Source organism: Sapajus apella, unplaced genomic scaffold, assembly GCF_009761245.1.
Source record: "Sapajus apella isolate SASKATOON/1434 unplaced genomic scaffold, GSC_monkey_1.0 scaffold83, whole genome shotgun sequence".
Taxonomy (NCBI): Eukaryota; Metazoa; Chordata; class Mammalia; order Primates; family Cebidae; genus Sapajus; species Sapajus apella.
Genome location: NW_022437023.1, coordinates 3628280 through 3650364, shown reverse-complemented (window position 1 = coordinate 3650364; position 22085 = coordinate 3628280). Strand labels below are relative to the sequence as shown.

General features: G+C 45.2%; 1 protein-coding gene across 4 annotated transcripts in view; it reads right to left on the bottom strand.

Annotated features, from left to right (window-relative positions):
• Positions 1–1186: 1186 nt before the first annotated feature.
• BRPF3 (bromodomain and PHD finger containing 3) overlaps positions 1187–22085 on the bottom strand; it is a 35930-nt gene continuing 15031 nt past the window's right edge. For 3 of the 4 annotated variants that reach the window (XM_032253555.1, XM_032253557.1, XM_032253556.1), the window contains exons 8-13: positions 19890–20396; positions 16274–16367; positions 11727–11824; positions 8654–8751; positions 4939–5093; positions 1187–3557 (exon numbers count right to left, since the gene is read on the bottom strand). In XM_032253555.1, the coding sequence (XP_032109446.1) occupies positions 3374–3557; positions 4939–5093; positions 8654–8751; positions 11727–11824; positions 16274–16367; positions 19890–20396 (1136 nt within the window). In that variant the 3' untranslated portion in view covers positions 1187–3373. The remainder of the gene's footprint in view (positions 3558–4938; positions 5094–8653; positions 8752–11726; positions 11825–16273; positions 16368–19889; positions 20397–22085) is intronic. The other variant, XM_032253558.1, reaches the window with a different exon arrangement.

Genomic DNA, 22085 nt, shown 5'->3' with positions numbered 1-22085 from the left:
TCCCAGAATTCTGCCACCATTTCTTAGCTGGCTAACCTTGGTCTTTTAATTTTGCTGGTCTGTTTCCTTGTCTGTAAAATGAAGACTACGTAGGCTCAAGGATGCCTTCCAGCTTTAAGAGGAGTGAGGCCCATATTTCCCTCTGTGTGTCCCAGCTACCCATCTACAGAATTAATACAGCAGCAATGACACAGGGGTTGTGAGCATCCTAGAGTGTCAAGTTCAGCAAGCTTGGTAAACAGGTGCCAGGTGTGTCCAAAGGGTTACTCTCCTTCTCAATGAGCAGAGGCTCCTAAAGGGACATGACCACAGGGAGGTGAGGCATGGGAAGGTAGGATGGACCTTCCACAGCTCCCTAAAGGTGGCAGTGCTGTCTGGGAGGGAAGTAAAGTCAAGAGACCATCTTCACCCTCCTCCCAGGGGTCCAAGAGTCAGACAGAGGCTGGGCATGGTGGCTCCCACCTGTAATCCTAGCACTTTGAGAGGCCAAGGCGGGAGGATTGCTTGAGCAATGGAGTTTGAGACCAGCCTGGGCAATATAGTGAGACCTCATCTTTGCTAAGAATTAAAAAAAAAAGTCTGGGCACGGTGGCTCACGCCTAAAATCCCAGCACTTTGGGAGGCCGAGGCAGGTGGATCACGAGGTCAAGAGATCGAGACCATCTTGGTCAATGTGGTGAAACCCCGTCTCTACTAAAAATACCAAAAAAATTAGCTGGGCCTGGTGGTGCATGCCTGTAGTCCCAGCTACTCGGGAGGCTGGGGCAGAAGAATTGCTTGAACCCAGGAGGCGGAGGTTGCGGTGAGCCGAGATCATGCCACTGCACTCCAGCCTGGGTAACAAGAGTGAAACTCCGTCTCAAAAAAAAAAAAAAAATAGGTGGGCATGATGGCATGTGCCTTTAATCCCAGCTACTGGAGAGGCTGAGGCAGGAGGATCTCTCGAGCCCAAGAAATTGATGCTGCAGTAAGCTATGATCACACCACTACACTCCAGCCTGAGCCAGAGTGAGATCCTGTTTAAAAAAAAAAAAAAAAAAGATAGAAAGAGCCCTCACTAGCTAGGAAACTGCAATAGCTAGCTAGACAACCCCATTCTTAATGGTCCTCATCTATTGAGGTGGTGGCTGTAGAGATTAAGACAGGTGTAGGCCCCTACTGATCACATTAAACACAGCACAGCAACTACTGCCCATTAGAACATTTATTTCTCAGAGAGAAAATAAGTTTCAGACAGTCATATTATAGTAGGTAAAATTAACTTTTGTATTCTTTACAAGCATAGATTTTTCTGTTTATTACCTCTCTTATACCATCTGTTATAAACAATTCTAGAAAGCAAATAAAGTCACTTTCTACAATAAATAGAGCATCATGTGCTTCACAGCAGACGCGACAGAGACACATAGGCCCCATGCCACAGCAGGATCTGAGCCATTTCCCGTTCTAAAAGAGCATTTTAAAAAATGAGACTCAGAGAGAGAGACCGAAAGATTCAGAGACTGAAAAATAAAGAGAGAGACTAAGAAGAGTAAGTGTTGTGGGGGAAAGAGAAAGATATACATAGAAAGAGGGAGAAAGCCCCAAGATGTTACAACACAGGTTTAGACAAAGGTCACAGAGTCTACAGCTGACCAACTACCTGGGGAGAAGGGAAGCACTGGCTCCTTTAAATCAACGACACTGTGTGGCCACACAATGGAGGACTCCAATAATGGAAACTATAGGCCTGAATAATTTAGAACAGTATTTTACAATTATATACACCATGTCCTTCCCTAGCCATATGCTGTATTATGTTTTTATTATTGTACAAAATTCAAAACCCCATCCTTTAAGTTATAGTGTTTTGTTGGTTCCCTTTTAAACTCTGGCTCATGTCCCAAATGTATAAGAAGTTGTGGTTGGTTGGTTGTATTTTTAAAAAGTCAAGTGTGTAAAAACGGCAGTGATCTCCCCAGTGACTTTGTTTTGTCCAAAACTCCCCTATGAAAAGTTTAAAACAATTAAAAATAACATCAGATTAAAAATCAACATGGCAATCAGCAGCCTGCAACTGGCCCTGCGACTTTGGTGCTCAGAAGGTGAAAAGAAATGTCCAGAGAACAGACACTGAAGCCTCTGAAAGTTGTGTTGGTCAGTCAGCATTCCCCGTTCACAGTTGTTTTTTTTTTTTCCTTCCATTTTTGAGAAGGTGAAGGTGGGGAGGAGGTTGAGGAGAAAGAAGGAAGGAGGCAGAGGGTTTGAAATAAAAGTAATGCATTCCCTGGAGTTGGGAAGTGGGAGTAGCAGAGGCTAAGCAGGGCACGGCAGAGCGCAGGCCAGGAAGATGTTTGGTGGCAGGCGCCATGCCATCCAGGGGGTAGAGAGTGAAACTTAAGACTACAATTACAGAAAAAGTCCATGAGGAGAAAAGGGGGAAGAGGGCAGATTCAGCTGATGGGCACAGCTCCACCCCAACTACCCTCAACATCTACGTGGACAGATGGACGCTCACACACCCAGTGTGACAGGAGCCCACTGGGGAGGCTTGGCCCACCTTGCGGCAGCAAAGGAAAAAACAAGAGAGGACCCGCCTCAATCCAGGGGACATACTCACAGAGCCGGGAAGTTATGTCGTCAGCAAAAGGGAAGGTCTGTGGGTGGGACGTGGTGTCCTGGGGGAGGGGGTCACCAGGTTGTGGGCTGGCCTCTCTCTGGGCCCTGAGGAACTTGGCAGAGACACCGACCTGGCATAGCAGCTGGCCTCAAGGGGAATGAGACATTAAAGAAAAAGACCAGTGTGGTGACGGTTTCTGTCAGTTTGGCACAAGAGAAAAAGAAAAGGGAATATGGGAAAGAGAAAGCAAGACTGGGCAATGGGTGCAGAAGATGAGACAGGGAAGAAGTGTGAGAATGGGTGACAAGGGGGAGAGAGAATGAACTTGGGGAGATTCCCCTCGGGACCCTGGCGTATCCACAGCATCTCTGGGATCAGTGTCAGAACCTCACCCGCCCTGAGGTGTAGTTAGTGGGAGTAGGATGGAGGGGGCCAAACAGCCCCTCAAGAAGGAGCCCAGGACCTCTTGCCATCTGGGCTGGGTCTATCTCCTAAGCTAGGCCCAAGCCCCACAGCTGTTTCTACTTCTAACTGGTTCTTTAGTGAAATATCCCCTGAGGGACCTTGGGTGGGAGTTTTTGGCACACAGCAGGCCTGCCAGGGGAACCATGCAATTGGTCAAAACTGGGGCCTTGCCCATGGTGGGGCGAGAGCCCAGTCCCTGGCCTGCCACGAGAGGGAAGCTGCCAGCCATACATCTAGCAGGGCAGAAGAGGCTTCTCTGTGCCCCGTGGGACGGAGGCAGGGCAAGCAGATATAGGCCCAGCCCCGCCCTTACAGGTAGCTGGAGGTGACGAAGGAGTGGGGCCCCCGGACTCTGCTCAGGTGGATCATCGCACGGTCATAGGCCACCTGCACTGACTTGCGGATGCTGGTCTTGCGGCCTTCCAGCATCTTGAGCTTGTCCACGGTATCTTCCACACCCAAGGGCAGGACTTTGTCCCTTGGAAGCCACTGCCTGAAATGCAAGCACAGTAAGACACTGGGCAGTAGTGGGTCTCACAGGGGACTCCTGTGGCCCCACTTGGCCAGGACCAGCAAAGCCAGGGTGAGGGTACAGGGCAGAGGGACGCAAATTGGGAGACTCCATGTAGGAGGCCACCAAGAACCCAGCAGTTTAGGGCAGCAAGCAGGATATGCAGAAGTGGAGTGGGGGAATGGCATGGAATCCATTTTGCAGCTAGGTCCTTCTCTGGGGCCTCACTCTGTTTGGAGAGGTGTCAGGGTCCATAGGCTAAGAGAGGCCCACCTGCTGCCCTTTGGGGCCAGATGAGCCACCCTGGAGGGCTCTGAGTCTCACCTTGCTTTAGAGAATTAAAGAGTTATGGCTAGGAAGTAGAGCTGATGCCAGAAACTGATAAACTGATCTGTGGTGGGACCTATACCCTGTGTGTGTGTGTTTTGAAAGCTCCCCCAAGTGAATATAACATGTGGCTAACAACACAGGCTTTGAAGCAAGATCTTGTTTTGTATCCCAGTTCTGACTACAGGGTCTAGACTTTCTGAGCCTCAACTTCCTCATCTGCAAAATGGATTATGAGGGGGATTAATGAAGATTTAAATGAGGATTAAAAGCGATCAGATCTATAAAACGATCTGTGTAAGTACATGGAGTAAACACTCAATGGCAGCTACTATCATCACTATTTTTATTAGCTAGTCCTACCTCCTCACTCTATAGAAGCTAAGGTGAAAGGACTCTCTTGCTGGTGCTAAGAGAAACTTTAAGTGTTGTAAACCATGAATGAGCAAGTCCCCTATAGTGGACACTGCACTGGCCAGAACCCTCCAGGATGGAAACATGCTCCCCAGAAGCTACAGGAAGTGTTAGAAGCCGACAGGCTCTCATCTGAGTCCCTCTCTAGAAAATACCCTCCACCAAAGAAGCCTCTGGCTCAGGGCCACACCCGTCTCAGGGCAGTGGCATTCAATAACTAGTTGGCACAGGGTAAAAAGGCACAGCCCCAATTCCTGATGTCTCTATCTTGTTGAGCCACTCAGCTCCAGATGTGCCCAGTGGATGAGCAGAGGCAGCAAGTGGGCTGTAGTTCAACTTCTGCCCAGTGCTGCATCACTCCCACCCTATAGCTCTCCTCACTAAGCCTTCTGATGCAGGTCTTGACCTCAGAGTGTTTTCCAGGGAATCTGATCTGCAACACCCCTCAGTTACTATTGATGTGGCAAGTGCAGGCCAATTGCTGGCAACTAACACCATCCCCTTCACCTGAGTGGAGACAAGGGTAACTGTATCCATGGCCCCTGTGTATCTCACTAGCACAGCGGTACTGGCACAGACTCCTGGTGTGCCCCTCAGCCCCCTCACAGCAGCACCCACTAACCAGGTGCGCTTGTTGTCAAAGAAGAGGACAAGGAAGAGCTTCTCTCCAGCCTCTGCCTGTTTCTGCTCTCCCAGCTTCAGCACGTCCAGCGGGGGGACGGGGATGGGAACGCCATTGTGCAGGAGGCCCTCCCGGGGCATCTTGGGATCGATGATCTGGAGGCAGAATAGAAGATGGGTACTCAGTGAGGGAGGCCAGGGTGAGCAGCGCCCCTGCTGCAGGACCAACTGCTGAAGCAACCACACCAGGAGAGTATCAGGCCTGAGTGGGATATCTTTGATGTCTAGACCAGACAGGCAAACCCCTTCCTCCAATATCCCTTAGGAGAGAAGAGCAGAGGTCACTTTTTTCCTGTCAATTTCCCTTTAGTACTTTTGCAATTCACTTCAAATGCTCGGGGGCCTTCCCTAGGTACCATGGCTATGAAGAAGGCTCTGCACTGGGAAGGCCATCCAGTTGGTTCTGTCTAACAAGGTCTCTGGTTATCTACTACCTTTCTGTCTGACTACAATCCTTCCTGATATATGGACCAGATACATTTGTGACACCTCCATGGTAAGATCAGAGATCTTAGTGTATAGCTAGAGAATGAGCTTAGAAGTTGATGAAGAGCGGGGGTATGATGGGGGTAGAAACAAGGGCCACTGGAGGCATTAATCCTTGAGGCAACAAGCTCCACAAGGGCAGCAGCTGGGCCCCTCTTCTTCAGGTCTGCTTCTGGCATCTAGCCCCGCCTTGCCTAGCACAGAGAAGGTAGGTGCTCAGCAAAAGGCCTAGCAGCATCAACACAACAATCAAAATCCAGGACTAGGGAGCACTTTCAAAGTTTCCAAAGCTAATTATTCACACAGCATCTCATTTCAATCTCTTGCTGATGCTGAGAAGTCTGCTGACAGGTGTTAGCTGACAGAGGAAAACACCAAGCACAGAGGCAGGATGTAGCTGGCTAAAACCACACTGGGACTAAAACCAGATGAGGCTTGGGCCTCTGCAGCCGACTGCCTCCTACACAGCCCCTGCTTCCAGAGCAGGCAGCTAATCGCTCTGGGAGCAAAGACTGGGAACTTACTGAGGAAGCAGACTTCTCCAGAGATACAGCAATCTTACTTCCTATACGCTGTCCCAGTGGGCCCCTTCTCATAAAAAACTGCTCTCATTATTTACCTTCGCATGTCTGCCAACTTCACTACATCCCTCTCAAGCAGCTCAAAGCAGCTGTTCTGGTTAGAAGTTTACTCTAAGGAAGTAAACTTACCATCTTAAATCACCTTACCCCACCCACCAGGTGTGTAATTTGATAAAACTCTCTCTCCCAGCTTGTCTGTCAATCTCCCAGGGATTGAAGTAAACGGTTCTAACGAGAACCACCATACAAGCCCCTGTAAGCTTCCCTGATTACCAAACAAGACAAAGAGGCTACTCTGACAAGGCTTCCTCTTGACTAAGGCATGCTGGTTCCTGCCCTGGAACCCAGCATTCTTGTAGAGGACAGATTGTGAAAAATTTCCCCTGGAGGCAAAAGCAAGGTGGATAAGTCTGCCATCTGAGGAGAGCTTTTGTGTCCCAAAATAATAAATGGTCCATTCATTCAATGAATACTATACAAATGTAAAACAAGAATACTATGCAAATGTAAAACAACATGGTAACAAAACTTAAAATACGTGTACATACACTATTATTACAACTATAATATGAATATGTGAACACTAAGAACGATACAAAATACTTGGAGTCAACATTAGAATGGTGGGGTTTGTGTTGTTTCTTTCCCCTCTATTTTTCCAAACTTCTATAATGTGGTATATTACTCTTAAAAAGAAAAGAAAAAATGTTTAAAAGACAAGGAAAAAACAAGACAAGACCCAGAAAAAATTAAAAACTGCATACCCACTATCTATGGATGCAAATACACACCGAAGAATGCATAGGAAAAAGACTAGGAGAGCATACACCAAAATAAAAACACAGGTTGTGTTCAGGTGGTGGCTGAATTTCTTTAATCATGAGAGAAAGTATATAATTAAGAAGGTAATTAAAAAAAAAGAAGACAAGTTTTAGATGAGCATTTTTGCATTGTGAGATATTTTGTTTGTTTTTTAAATCCAAACCTGCACAGCTTAATCACTTCTTTAATGACTGAGCTGGAGTCCTGTGGTTTCACCACTGGCAGGGCACAAAGCCCTGTGAAGGGCAGGCAGCCCGAGGCCCTAACTCTTCAGCTGCTGGAGTACAGCAAGGATTTTCCCCACCTGATACTGCTAAGGAGGGACTAGAGTAGGCAACGTGGTTTCCAATATGGTTCCGACAAATTGTATTAATATAACCTCTTTGGGCCATAGTTTCCTTATCTGACCAAACAGGATCAGAATTCCTCCTCTTCTTATCTTAAAAGGCTGCTGTTAAGAGTCACAGATATGAAGGGGCTGGAGAAACCCAGAGTCCTGTATACATTAAGAGGCTGGTGGGGTGGTTCCCAACCCTGGCTACAGATCATCTGGGATGTTTTCTAAAAAATATTCATGCCTCAGTCTGGCCTCAGAGAGTCCAATTTGATAGTGTTGGGGTGGAGCTGACTTGATATGGGTATTGTTTTAAAAATTCCCCCAGATTATTCTCACATGTCGCAAAGGTTTAGTATCAGTGGTATCTTTCAGAGCCAAGTGGACACTACCTCCCCAACTGAGAAAGGGTTCAGAAATAATAATCAAGGTGGTAAGAACTGAAGTTTTAGCTGCTGTTACTATGAAAGAAGTGAAAAGCTTAGTTACTGCTGGTGTGAGTATAAACCGAAATGAACTTCCAGCAACTTGTGTCAGATTTCTGCATAGACTTTGCCCCAAGAAGGCACTCCTAAGAATTCACTGTAAGGAAATAATCATGGATGTGCACAAGGGTAAAGCTACAATGATGTTTATTGCCAACTGTTTATCATAGTGAAAAATTCAAAACAATCTAAGTGATCAACTAGGGAATGGTTAAAATATGGTACATGCATACAACTGAAGAGGATGCAATCATTAAAAGTGATGTTGACAAAGAATGTTTAATGACATAAGATGTGCATGTTCATGATATGCTGTTAAGTTAAAAGGAGGCTAAAACCAGTATGGTCTCATGTATATGCATACTTATAAAATTTTTATTAAAGGGTAAGTGGCTATACACCCCAAGTTATCCCTGAATAGACAGGACTGTGGATGATTTTGAACTCAGTGGCTCAAAACACAGACTTAGACATCACACATTTTAAGCCCTGGGCTCAAATTCCAACCCTGTCATTTATTAGCTGGATGACCACAAATCGTCAGTTTTCTTCCCTACAAAATGGAATAATCATACTTTCCTCAGTATTTCAAGGACTTAGCATGACAAATGTTTAATAAAACATCTAAGCATTATCAGTAGCTTTAAAGATTCTCTATAATGGGCCCTGTTACTTTTATGCATAAACAAATAAATAAATGGTATTAAAACTCTAAGAACCCTAGCTTTGATCTGCATACTTTTAGTCTATTTTTAGTGCCCCAAACTAGGAGCCTTGCTAGTTTGACCCACTCAGGCTGGGGCAAAACCCCCTCCCTTCTACAGCTAAAGGCACCCTGACTCCCACCACACTCTGCTGGCTTAATCCAATCAGATAAGTCCCCAAGGCAAGGCAGGGGGCCAGAACCGCCCAGGGGAGGTAGGACGGTGGTGTCTGGGGCAGACTCACCAAGGCAGGGTAGGAGGGGTAGCCTCGGCACTTGGCCCACACCAGCTCCAAGGGCTCCAGGTCTCCGCGGTCTTCAAAGGGCAGCAGGAGGCTTCTGCCTGGTGGTGGGGAGGGGAGGAGACAGCACCCAAAGGGGACTTGGAATGGTGCCCAAAAGACCTGCCTGTGGCCTCCATTTGACTGGGGCAACCCAGGAATGAATCACAACATCCCCTCCACCCTTCCTTTTCCCTCTCCTTTCCTTAGAAGTTAGATTGGATCAGGGGTCGGCAAACCAGTTCTGTAAAGGGCCATATAGTAAGTATTTTAGCTTCTGTGGGCAACATGGACTCTGTTGCAATTACTCAACACTGCTGGTATAGCATGAAAGCAGCCACACACACAATCTATAAATGAATGAATACCTATGTCCCAATAAAACTTTATTTTTTGGACACTGAAATTTGAATTTCATATAATTTTCACATGTTATAAAGTATCATTCTTTTGATTTTTCTTTTCAATCATTTAAAAATGTAAAAACCATTATTAGCCCATGGACCATACAAATACAGGTAACAGGCCATAGTTCACCGACCTCTGAACTAGAACCCTAAGACGGCTTTCCCTGGAAAAATGTAACTGCTTCATCCTCAGGGCCCTAGGGAAGGAGGGCCATAGTCCAGCTTGGGCAATGCTACATACTGCTCTCGGGGCCTCCCTGAGTGGGGAGTCCTCATGATGGAGGCTTCATGGACAAAGATCCCAGGGAGGACATCTTGGTAAAATTACTTGCTAAATGAGTTCTTTTCTGACGGTCACACCTGGCCATCTAGGTCACCCGGATGCATAGTACTCAGTAGAGCCAAGCAGTCCGCAAGTCCTTCACATGCCTTCTTTTGTCAGAACCTTAGACTGGGTATCCCTGGGGCGGGCACTGCATCTTTTCATCTTGCTTTGTTCTGCACTCAGTGCACTAGGCACATGTGAATGAGTGCTTCACAGATGTTTCTGAACACACAAAAGAACCTCTCTTTCCCTCCCCACGTCTATACACTGGAATGCACAGGTGACCACACTCAACCAAGGAAAAAAGTCCAAATCTAACAGAGTGGAAATTATTTTTAAGGAAATATTACTATCTCACTTTTTTTAAAAAATTATTTATTTTATTTTTTGTAGAGATAAGATCTCACTATGTTGCCCAGGCTGGTCTCAAACTCCTGACTTCAAGCAACCCTCCTGCCTTGGCTTCTCAAAGTGCTGGGACTACAGGCATGAGCCACTGTGCTTAATTCTACTTGTAATTTTTAAAAATGTTCAAAAATTATAATAAGATACTGTTTTGCTCCTATTTGGTCAATAGCAGTAACAATAAAAAGATTAAATCCAATACAAAAGAGGTAGACTGAGTGGAAACTGGTGCAATCACATACTACTGATGCAACTGCAGACCAAATCCATCCTTATGGAATGTAATTTGGCAGTGTGTCTGAAGAGCCATTTAAAAAATGTATGAACCACCTGTTCCAGTAAATTCCTTCCCTGGGAATTTATTCTAAGAAAAATAACTTTAAAGATGAATAAAAGAATTTTAAACAAAAATATGGGTTCACTACATTACATATGATGTTAAAAGCTGGAAACAACCCAAATGCCTAACAATAGAATGGTTAAGTAAATTATAATCCATTGTTAGATCATTGTTCCAATAATGAGATATATAAAGATTATGTGTCAACATGAAGAAAGTATAAAGTAACATTGAAAAAAGTAGAATACAAAAGTGCGTGTGTTTGGATTAGCATTTTGTTAAAAATGTGCCTAAAATAAACAGAAGGCAACACAGAGAAATGAAGACAATCATGTTACAGTGATGGAACTATGGGAGGTCAGTATCCTTTGGCGTCATTTTAATGAGCATGTGGTTTTAAAAGTAAAGAATAAGATGTCACCACCAGAAGCACAAAGTGTGCCAATCCACTCCTGGTTTTGTGCGAGATGCTGTATAAATTCATCTAGACACGAGCCCTGCCTTTTGGGCACTGACAGTTACAGAAAGCAATGAAACACACAGGCATGCATTCATCAACACACATACGAGAAAGAAACTGATGCTATGGGAAAATAAAGCAGTTGGGTAAAGGAAAGAAGGAAGAGAAACGCTGCAGGCTGTGTGTTAGATGGAAACTTCAAAGACAGGACATCTAGGGAGTGCACACCCCTGTACAGCAGGGCTGGACAGAGGTGAGCGCAGACAACAGCCTGCTCTGCACCTGCCCCACCTGAGCACCCCAGACCTCTCCCCTAGGTCCTGCCCTGCCCTTTATTCCTTTTGTCCAAGGAGACAAGGCCCATAAAACTACAGGGTTATGTATGTATGAGATTCAGTGATACAGGCTATCAGTACGTTAGTGAATGCTGACAGCCAGTATCCATAAAAATTACAAACACACACTTCCTTCAATTCAGCAATTCCACTTCTATAGATATACTCCCTATGGATATAAAATTACGCATAAGATTGCTCACTGCAACACTGGTTATAATAACAAGTAAAAACAATCTAAATGTCCATCTTTAGAGGACTGGCTAAGCAAATGATGGCATTCCGATATAATGGAACACTAGGAAGCCAATAAAAAGCACAGAAGGATCTCCATGATATATTATTAACTGGAAAAGAGAAATGGTTTAGAGGAACATGTGCATATTAGGCTTCTCCATTCACTCTCTTAATTATTCATGCAAGTTTTGGCTTGTATACATACGGATTACCTCTGGAAAGATACAAAAGAAAATGCTAACAGTTGATGTTCCAGGAAGGGGATGGTAGCTTTCATTATACACCCTTTAGTACCGTTTTGATTTTTATTAATATGGGCATGTATAACCTATTCAAATTTAAGATGCAATTAAAAAAAAAAGGGTATGATTGGCCTGGGAGAAGGCCGTCTCCCTGCCCACTGGCCCAAGAGTTTTGGGGAGCTCAGGGACTGGCTGCCTGGTTCTGAGCCCAGCAGTGCAGCTGCCTGAAGAGCTGGCTCCCCAGAAGGCCTGGCCCCTTGAGCTCTGCCTGAACACTGCTCCTCACCTGAGCCACTGTAGTCAGAGTCTCCATTCACACCTTCCAGGAAGGGCACTCGAGACAGGGCTGGCTTTCCACGGCTGCGTTTGGGGGGCGTCAGACCACTGCACACAGAGCAGGGAGAGGGGTGAAATGAGCAATTTCAATGACTAAAATGCCCACTCCCCTTCTCCCTTCTCCCATCTCTGACAGGAGTGGAGCTGCAAAAACTCTTCAGGGAGGATAGTTTCCATCTTCCCCTAAAAACTCACACTAACCCATGTTTTTCACTGAAAAGTTCCCATGAGGTTTTGAGGAACCATTTAATCTACATGTAAGGACTGAACCTGGAGGGAGTTGCTCGCTTCCCTGCTCAGAAACCTTGGACTTCATCCAAAGGAAAGGTCACCCCAGTCATCTGTCAATCCTTCCAGAGTCTCAGCAGCCTTGCCATGAAAAGGGGCCATCTTACATCTGCCCAGAATTCTTTGCTTTGGTTCACATCACTTCTTTAGAAACCAATTTATTTTTGAGATTCAAAAATTTGCCTCTTTGCCAAATTTTCTAAAGTGGACATATCATACTTCCTTAATTAGAAAAGACAGTTTTAAATTGGAAAAAAAAAAAATCACTTCTCACTTCCAAATGGTTTATATGTGAAGTTTTTCTTGGATAGAGAGAAGTGGATTTTTTAAACTGAAAAGTGGGCCTGGCATGGTGGCTCACACCTGTAATCCCAACACTTTGGGAGGCCAAGGCGGGCAGATCACAAAGTCAGGAGTTCAAGACCAGCCTGGCCAACATGGTGAAACCCTGTCTCTATTAAAAATACAAAAACTAGCTGGGTGTGGTAGCACGTGACTGTAATCCCAGCTACTCAGGAGGCTGAGGCAGAAGAATCCCTTGAGCCAGGGAGTCAGAGGTTGCAGTAAGGTGAGATCATGCCACTGCACTCCAGCCTGGCCACAGCAAAAGACTCCATCTCAAAAAAAAAAAAAAAAAAAAAAGTGGACCAATTTTTTTTCATGGTTACTGCAAAGAGGCAAAATATAAATTAAACAAAGACTAAAAAGTGATAAGCAAAAATGAGAATAGCAATAGTAAAGCAATGTTACAACTGAAGCCTAACTGCACATCAGTATTTTCAAACTATTCCCCATGCAATTCTAATGCATGACCACAGTTTCTGGGCAAAAATTATGTGGCTAGGGCTTTTTTCCATCCAAACTTCAAAATATATTACTCCTATATAATTTTAGTTTTTTTCTACTAAAAAATGCTTAAAGAATAGGCTGTTGGCCGGGTGTGGTGGGTCACGCCTGTAATCCCAGCACTTTGGGTGGCCAAGGAGGGCAGATCACCTGAGATCGGGAGTTTGAAACCAGCCTGGCCAACATGGTGAAAGCCCGTCTCTACTATAAAAACAAAAAAAATTAGCTGGGCATGGAGTGGCATGTCTGTAATCCCAGCTACTTGGGAGGCTGAGGCAGGAGAATCGCTTGAACCCAGGAGGCAGAGGTTGCAATGAGCCAAGATCATGCCACTGCACTCCAGCACAGATGACAGAGCGAGACTTTGTCTTAAGAAAAAAAAAAAAAAAAAAAGAATAGGTTGTCAATCTGTAGAAAAGCAGAAATGCTTGAAGAAACCCTTGGTGGTATAAGAAACAGCCAGGAGTAGGAACTTGATGGAGAGTACGGTACTCCTGTTTTATTGAATCAGAACTGACTTTATGAGGACCTTATGCTAAGAAAACTTTGCTTAACCAAAACCCAATGAATCATAATTTTTCAGTAACCAGTAGTTAGGTTGGTAGTTTTTTATTGCTAGTCAAAATAGGAACCATTTGGGAAAAAAACAAAAAATACCCAGTTTACATTTAAGATTCAGTTCCCATTCACCCTACAAAAATCCACCAACATATTAGACTTTGAGGCCTTGTACAAATGTAAAGTGCTAGTAATTTTATCAGAAAAGCCTCTCAAAGTTCACATCAAGACCAAAAAAAAAATCACAGTTCACATCAAAAAACTGGGGAGACACCTTCAAATACAACAGAACAGAACACAGCATAGTTAAGAAACTCAGGAGCCAATCTGGGTTCAAAACCCAACTCTTGTCATCAGTTTTGTAACCTTCAGCAAGTTACTTAACTTCTCCAAGACTTGCACTTCCCATGTGTTGCTATAAGGATTAATGAATGAACACATAAAGCCCTCAGAACAGCACGTACCATGAGGTCAATAAACGGCAGTTGTAGTTATTGTCATATGAAGGATAGTAAATTTTAATGTCTTACTTAAAGTCTTGCAAACTGCTAATATTTTACTATAGAATGATGAGCTCTGAGAAGGATGAGTCAATAAAACAGGATGCAACACCAAAAATGGTCTGTATGTTTCTGATTTATAGAAGAAAGCATAACTGACTAAATCATGGCCTCTATTTCAGCCCTCTTTTCAAGTTACCCCAGCCTAAAAACACAACCCAACCTATAATTATCTTATTTACTGGTTTAACATCCATCTCCATGAGAATAGACACCTGAGAAGAAAATCTCCATGAGAACAGACATCTTATTGCTTAGAACAATACCTGGCATACAGTAGGTATTGAATTATCAATAGTTGAACGAGTGACCTATAAAACCTGCTCAGAAAAATTATCAGAAAAGATAAACCAAGGGGTAAGTGAAAAAGAGGGGGTGGGGGATGGGTTAGTGAAGTGACCAGTTGTTTCAAGGTTATTTCTAATTCTGGTCTAATAAACAAGATCTTCCCTTATGTACTTATTACCACAGTACAGGGGGAAAAAGAAAAAGAAAACAACCCTTGCAGTTGAAACCCTTGAATCTCCTATTTTAAACCCTGAAATATTAATACACACTTTCTCCAGGGGACCCCAGATAAATCAAGGGCACTGCACTGGAGTTCTACAGAAAGGCAATCACACCATCTGAATCAGCAGGCTAACCAGAGCCCGGACTGGCTTACTCCTGTGGCTCAGAGCTGAAAAGAATGCCCTTCATAGAAGAGGCCAACACACCTTCCACCTTTAGTCAAGAGCTAGAAAAGGATAGTTTGATGGGTCCAATCCTGCCCTGGCCCCAATAAATTGGGCTTCCAGGCACTTTATCTTTGAAAGGAGTCAGGAACTTCAACCCAGGGCCAGGCTAGAAGCATTTTGTAAGATTCTGAAATCTCTTTTCCTTTCCTGTGCCTGATAACTTTTTTCCCATCTACTTCCCCTGTATCTCTGGAGGCTGCAATAGGAAGCTAGGTCAACTCTGAGGATTGGCTGGGGGTACGGGGATCTCAAAGAAACCACAGCAGGGAACCACTCCAGGGCCAAGGAGTAGCTGGGGACCCCCTCAGCCCTACCAGTAGTTCTACTGCCCAGGTAAACTGAATGCATAACAGAACACATGCCCAATCTGCCTTGGGAGCACTTCAAACACAAATATATAGTCTTCTGGTGCTGCCCTGGGACCTTCCTCCTCTACTTTGAACCTAGGATCCATTCAGCAGTCATATGGTGGGGCCAAGACAAGTGACTTCAGGACAAGTCACTCTTCCTTTGTGGTACTAAAGGTTTCTCATTTCCAAGAGTCCTCCCCACCCTGATGTCTTGGAGACATGGAAGAACACAGAGAAGGAGCTCCATAAAGTCTTGGGCCTGGAAGAAACTTTAAGGTTCTGGTCTGAGAAATCCTCCCTTCAGATAAAAGAATGGGAAGAAATTCATCCCTTTTCAGCTCAAGGACAGAAGAAGAGCTGGGGCCTTTGTCCGAATAAAAGGCAATTCCAGGCCAGGTGCTGTGGCTCACGCCTGTAATCCCAACACTTTGGGAGGTTGAGGCAGGCAGATCACTTGAGGTCAGGAGTTCAAGACCAGCCTGGCCAACAGGCTGAACAGGTGAAATCTCATCTCTACTAAAAATACAAAAATTAACTGCACATGGTGGCACATGCCTGTACTCCCAGCTACTCGGGAGGCTGAGGCAGGAGAACCACTTGAACCCAGGAGGCGGAGGTTGCAGTGAGCCAAGATTGCGCCACTGCACTCCAGCCTAGGCAGCAGAGGGAGACTCCATCTCAAAAAAAAAAAAAAAAAAAAAGGCAATTCCAAATTTCCTACTTGTTCATTTCATATACCTACACCACACCTCTATGAAGAAGCTATGATGCCCCAAAAGGCAAAGAGCAAAAACCAAGTCTGTAACAGGCTTGGTTGTCTAAGTACGTGTGTAGGGGCAGGAGGGGACGTTGGCTCAAATGTTAACTTCACTGAGCAATGAGAGACTTAGCTTTCCCTATCCTCTAGAGTCCAAATTCAGCCCCACAAACCCTGTAAAGCATCAGTACTACTCTTCCTCTCTTAGAACATACCTGAGAGTCAAGGGTTACCCTGTTTCCTAGGAACTCCCAGAGTTACAGACCAGAGGCCTCAGGAAATAGCAGGAGTGGGAAAAGAAAGAAACAGGTAAGCAGGAGGAGGTTCAATCTATATCTGAATGGAGAGTAAAAGGAGAGTTGGCAGAGCTGCTGACAAAGCTTTGGGGAATGTGTTCTTACCTGCAAGCTTCAAATGCCAGTCCACCACTGAGACCCAAACTACATTCCGAGTCAGACCCGCTTTCGGTGTGTTTTCCAAAGCCGTTGGTCATGCCTGCCAAGGACACACACAGTAAGTCTGAGTGCAGAAATCCCCCTTCCTAACATATGCTACGGTGTGAGGCAGCCACCTCAGGAGGGCTCAGTGAGGAGTGGAGAGAGGATGGCTATTCTTTTCCCTTTAAGAATGGGTCTTGGGTGGTAAAGAAGATCTGATAAAGACAAAGGTTTGGGGGGAAATATTGCTGGCTAAGGCAAGGAGCAGACATTGCAATTTCCTTCCCATCCTTCTGCTTTTACTTTAAGGAAACCATAGCACACAGCTTATTCGGCTACTGTCATTCAGCTACAAAGGGAGACTTCTCCCACCTTGCCTGGCTTCTAAGTCCCTGGATCTGCTTCTAATTTCAAACCTCAATTATCAGGGAGTCTTCTCTGTCCTTTTCAGGAACCCACCTGCCTTGCCTCTTCAGATAAACACTCCCATACCCTATCCATCACGCAGCTGGCAACAGCTAGTTTGATTCTCTGGGGATGGTATCAAGAAAGACTAGAGAAGGATAAGGGCCCTTCGTCAACCACACCCTGAATTATCTCACAGGGCTAATCTAAATTGAGGACTGGGGGGTACTCTTCAGTGGAATTAAAGCAGCCCAGAAATTCCTGGGAGAGTCAGAACCTGGCATTCTAGGCTGGGTTCTGAAACACAGGTTCCTTTTCTCTTTCTTTGAGGTCTTTCTTTGGCCTCTCCTTTTGTAAAGTGAAGATAATATCTTACTTACTATTCAGTATGAATGAGAGAAGGTCTATTTACAGTGGGGAGCCCTTCAGAGGCAAATGAAGACTGGTTATTCCAGGGATATGACCTTAAAGTGAGGGCTTCCACTCTCCTATTATCCAATTTACTTTTCTATTTTTTGAGACAGAGTCTCACTCTGTTGCCTAGGCTAGAGTGCAGTGGCATAAACAAGGCTCGCTGTAGCTTCAATTGCCTAGGTTCAAGTGATCCTCCCGCCTCAACCTCCTGAGTAGCTGTGACCATAGGCATGCACCCTATGCCCAACTAACTTTTTAACTTTGTAGAAACAGGGTCTTGCCATGTTGCTCAGGCTGGTCTCAAGCTCCCGAGCTTAAGTAATTCTCCTGCCTCAGCCTCCCAAAGGCTCATTACAGGTATGAGCCACTGTGCCTGGCCTTTATCCAATTGCTAGCAACACTAAAAGTCCTGTAATTCTAATAGCTGAGCCAAGAGGGGTGCAGAGAATGGCCAGGCACCCAATTTGAAAGCTGTAAATCAGACACCTTAGCTAGAAAACTGTGAGGCAAGTCCCTCCTGTAAAAGCAGGTGTCTGAGCCACAATGTCTATCCTCTGAACTGGCTCTGCCTCTAACATTACGACCATAATTTAAATCACTGAAGTCATCTGTGTCTTGGATGCCTCACTTATAAAGGATCAACATCTCTTTTTGTGAGATTCATCTTAGGTTGTATAGAAATATTCCTGGGTGCCAGGCAACTGGGATGGTGAGAGAGAGACAGGATTCTAGCAGTATCTCCAAATAGCAGGCACCTCAGGTTGGGTGGGCCTCATGTACAGAGCTATTTCCCAGTAGCAGAATCTCTCATTCTTTTAATGCAGTGTTCTCAGCACTGTATGGTTAAGCCTGATACAGCTGAGAGGATGACAACAATAACTGCTACCATCTACTGCTATATGCCAGGTGCTTCATAAAGGTTATTTCCAGTTCTTAGAGCCCTGCAAGGTAGTTATCAGAAGCCCCACATTAGAAATAAGGAAACAGGCTCAGAGAAGTTAATTAATTTTCCTGTGGTTACAGAGAGTAAGAAGTTGGGGATTTGAATGCAGGTATGCCTAACTCCAGGCCTCAAATCTCTTGTCTGTATATACCAACTTACTCCCCTAATACAGAAAAGTTTTGGCCAGATGGGATGGAAAGGTATGTTTAAAACAAAATGTCAGGCAGGAAGACAGAAAAGCAAGTGCTGGCCACACAGTCCAAAGTCACCACATAAAAGTACATGAGGAATGCAAAGAGCAAAAGCCAAGAGCAGCCCCTCCCTGCCAAGAAAGTGGGTCTTCCCTATCCCAACAAGACCTAAGTACTCTGCCTGGCATTCAAAGTCCTTCACATTCAGTCCCATCTCACTCCAGTCTTGGCTCCTGATGCTCTGGGAAGCCCCCTCTCTAAGCTGTCCCTCACAGAGAGTCTGTCCTCTTCCTTGTTCCCACACACCCTGGCCTTAGGCCTTCACAACTATTCCTTTCTGCCCTCATCCCACAGGGCCAGCTCAACCCAACTACTACAGCTCAAATACCCTGAACACCTCTAGCAATGCTACCTCATGTGACAAATAACAAGACATTGTTCACCACTGTGGTTCCTCTACATTTTGAGAGATTCATTTGCCCATTGGTCTGTGAACCTTCCAGAGCTGGAATGAAGTCTGACTTACTTTAATACTTGCCATCCCCACTCACGACCAGCTCCTGCTGGATGTGTATTAGAACTCTTTAGGCCAAGAGCAGTGGCTCACGCTTATAATCCCATCACTCTGGGAGGCCGAGATAGGCAAATCACTTGAGGTCAGGAGACTAGTCTGGCCAACACGGTGAAACCCCATCTCCACTAAAAATACAAAACTTAGCAAGGCAGGTGGTGGGCGCCTGTAGTCCCAGCTACTCAGGAGGCTGAGGCAGGAAAATCACTTGAACCTGGGAGGCAAAGGCTGCAGTGAGCTGAGATCATGCCACTGCACTCCAGCCTGGGCGACAGAGCAAGACTCGCCTCAAAAAAAAAAAGAAAAAAGAAAAAAACCTCTCTTTAGTGATGGAGTCTCAGCCTCCATCACCTACCTCTACCACCACCTCACCCCACCCCACCCACACTGCTGTAGCCAAACTGTTCCCTCACCGTTCCTCAGACATGCAGGCATGTTCCCACTTCCAGGGCCTGTGTACTTTCTAGTCTATCTTTTTGGAACGTTCTTCCCCTAGACACACAAATAGCTCATGTCTTCAATTCCTTCAGATCTTTACTCAAATATCATCTCCTTAGACGATCTGGCCACCCTCTCTAAGACCACCCTAGCATTCCCTATCCTCCTTCCCTGCTGGATCTTTCTCCAAAGCTTCTAATACAAGATAGTGCTTACTCATTTGCTTTTAATCTATTTCCCCCATAAGAGAGGAGATTTTTGTCTGTTTTGTTCATTGCTTTTTTTCCCCCAGTGCCTAGAACAGTGCCTGATACAAATATTTGATTAATGAACTGAAACAAAGGTAGGAATCATTTTACTCTATACAACACTGCATTCCCCTCAGGGCCAGTGAGAGTCCAGACGTAATCTGGCTCTCTGGAAAATACCTGCTCAAAGCCTATTTCCCCTGGCTGCTACTCACATGCCAGGCCTGACTGTGAACTATGGTGCCCTCAATGCTACCACTGCTGTCCAACAGGGCCATTAGGGAGATGGCCAATTGGGGAAGGTGCTGGCTGGCAAGGCAAAGCAGAAAAGCAGATGTGAAGTAGCAAGAGAAGTCACAGGCAGGGTCACCTGTCTCTTCCTCCTGCTGGGGGGACCTCTCCCCTTCGCTCTCACTACAGCTCCTGCTCCTTGGCCGCTTCCGGGAGTGGTGCTCATCCTCGATGCTGGCTGCAGAGGCAGGAGAGCCTGCCATACCATGGTCCTCGTCATTCTCCAGGGCCCTGTCTGGGCTTCTCTGTATCTTAACCCCATTCTTGGCCTTCTTGAAGAGGACTGATGTGCGGCGACCCACACCGCTAAGAGGGGTACCGGCAGGGGTATCAGGGGCCGTGAGGGACAGTCTGTTGATGCCATTATCACTGAGCAAGTGCTGCAAAGGCTCACTCCCCAGCTGCAGTGGTGATTTTTCCGAGAGCTCATCTTCTTCCACCTTTCTGGGCTTAAGGAATCGGCTTGGAGATTTGCTATCATTGATGGGTTTCAGAGTCGGGGGATCCGGGGGGGATTCTTGCTCAGACAATGAAGGTGCAGGCCCAGTGGGCTCCAGGGTTGGTGGAGGAGGCAGTTTGGAGTCATCTATTAGAAAAAAAGAGAACCTGCTTGAACATTTTAGAAAGAGTCTGCTCCTATAAGCTAGATACTGACACTGATAACCAAAAACCAAAGGCAGGAGCTATTATAAGGCTTGAGACGCATACAAGATCTTAGATCTGAAGCAAGAGAGAGGACTAAGTTTGTTTGTCTTTTTTCAGAGACAGGATCTTGCTCTGTTGACCAGGCTGGTGTGCAGTAGTTTGATCACAGCTTACTGCAACTGCCAACTCCTGGGCTCAAGTGATTATTCTGCCTCAGCCTCTAAAGTACCTAGGTCTACAGGCACATACCACCACGCCTGGCTAATTTTGAAAAATTTTTTTTGTAGAGGCAGGGTCTCCCTATGTTGCCCAGGCTGGTCTCAAACTCCTGGCCTCAAGCAAGCCTCCTGCCTCCGCCTCCCAAAGTGCTGGGATTACAGGCATGAGCCATTGTACCCATCCCCAGGAGAACTAAGTTTTATCTACACTAGTAGTTCTCAATCCTGGCTATTAATAAGAGTAACATAGGAAGTTTCTTAAAAATTCTAATGCCTAGGCCCATCGCATACCAATTGAAACCAAGTTTGTAAAGATGGAGTATTTGTTTTTTAAAGCTTACCAGGTGTGTCTAATGAAGTGAGGACTGCAAACCATTGCTCTACACCCAAGGAAGCCACATGCTTAATCAATAAATAGGTTAAATCTCAGCTTGACAGATTAGGTGTCCACAATGCTCACTGGACTCAAGAGTTTTCTCATCTGTCAATTGATTTTATTTCACATCACCCAAGTGAGAGCAAGTACAGCAGGCAGAAAAAGTTCACAGATATGGAAAAACAGAGACCAAGTAAGTTAAATCAGTGGTTGCCAAACATGTCTGCTCACCTACCACCTTGAAACTTTTAAAAATTGAGACTTCCAAGCCAAAGCCCAGACATCCCTAACTGAATCTACAGGAGGTGAGGCTGTGATTTTTTTTTTTTTTTTAATTTTCTAGGTGATGCTGTTGGCCCACTGGGCACAACTCTGTACTGCCACAGCCCCAGAAGTAGGGATACAAGTGGCATGCTGACTGTCACATGGGGAGTCCAGAGGCACGCAATGGACACAAAGCCCTCTAATGTCAAATGTGATCTCTCAGCCATGTCACCATTCTCTGCCAACCTAAAATAAAATGGGCTGTTACCTGCCCTTTGGGCCCCTATCCATTGGAAATAACTCCCAATCTTTCGGACTGTGTGCGTGACAGGCCCTCCCAAGCTGTAGGCTCAGATCCAAAGGCAGGTACGAATGGAGACAATTCCATTCCCAATGAAGGAGAAGAATGAGAAGCAGCTTAGCTTATAAGGTTACTCGGTTTCTGAGAATCACTTTCCCAGCTATCTTTTTTCTTTTCTTTTTTTGTCTTTTCTCAAGATTAAGAAAATTTGTGGAAACCGACTATCTTTTATAGTCTGGCCTCTCTACTTGGGATGGGCCTGTAGATTCAGCCAGATGGGGTAAAAACCATGAGGTGGCTCAAAACTCTAAGGTCTTTCCTTCTTTGCTATCTGCTCACACCCCAACCTAACCTGCTCTAACAGTCTCTCCACATGGTGATATAAGGTAAGCTGATATTTAATTGATATGTACAATACAGCTGGATCAGGTACAAAATACTGACATACTTAATTGGCTAATAAATAGTTGC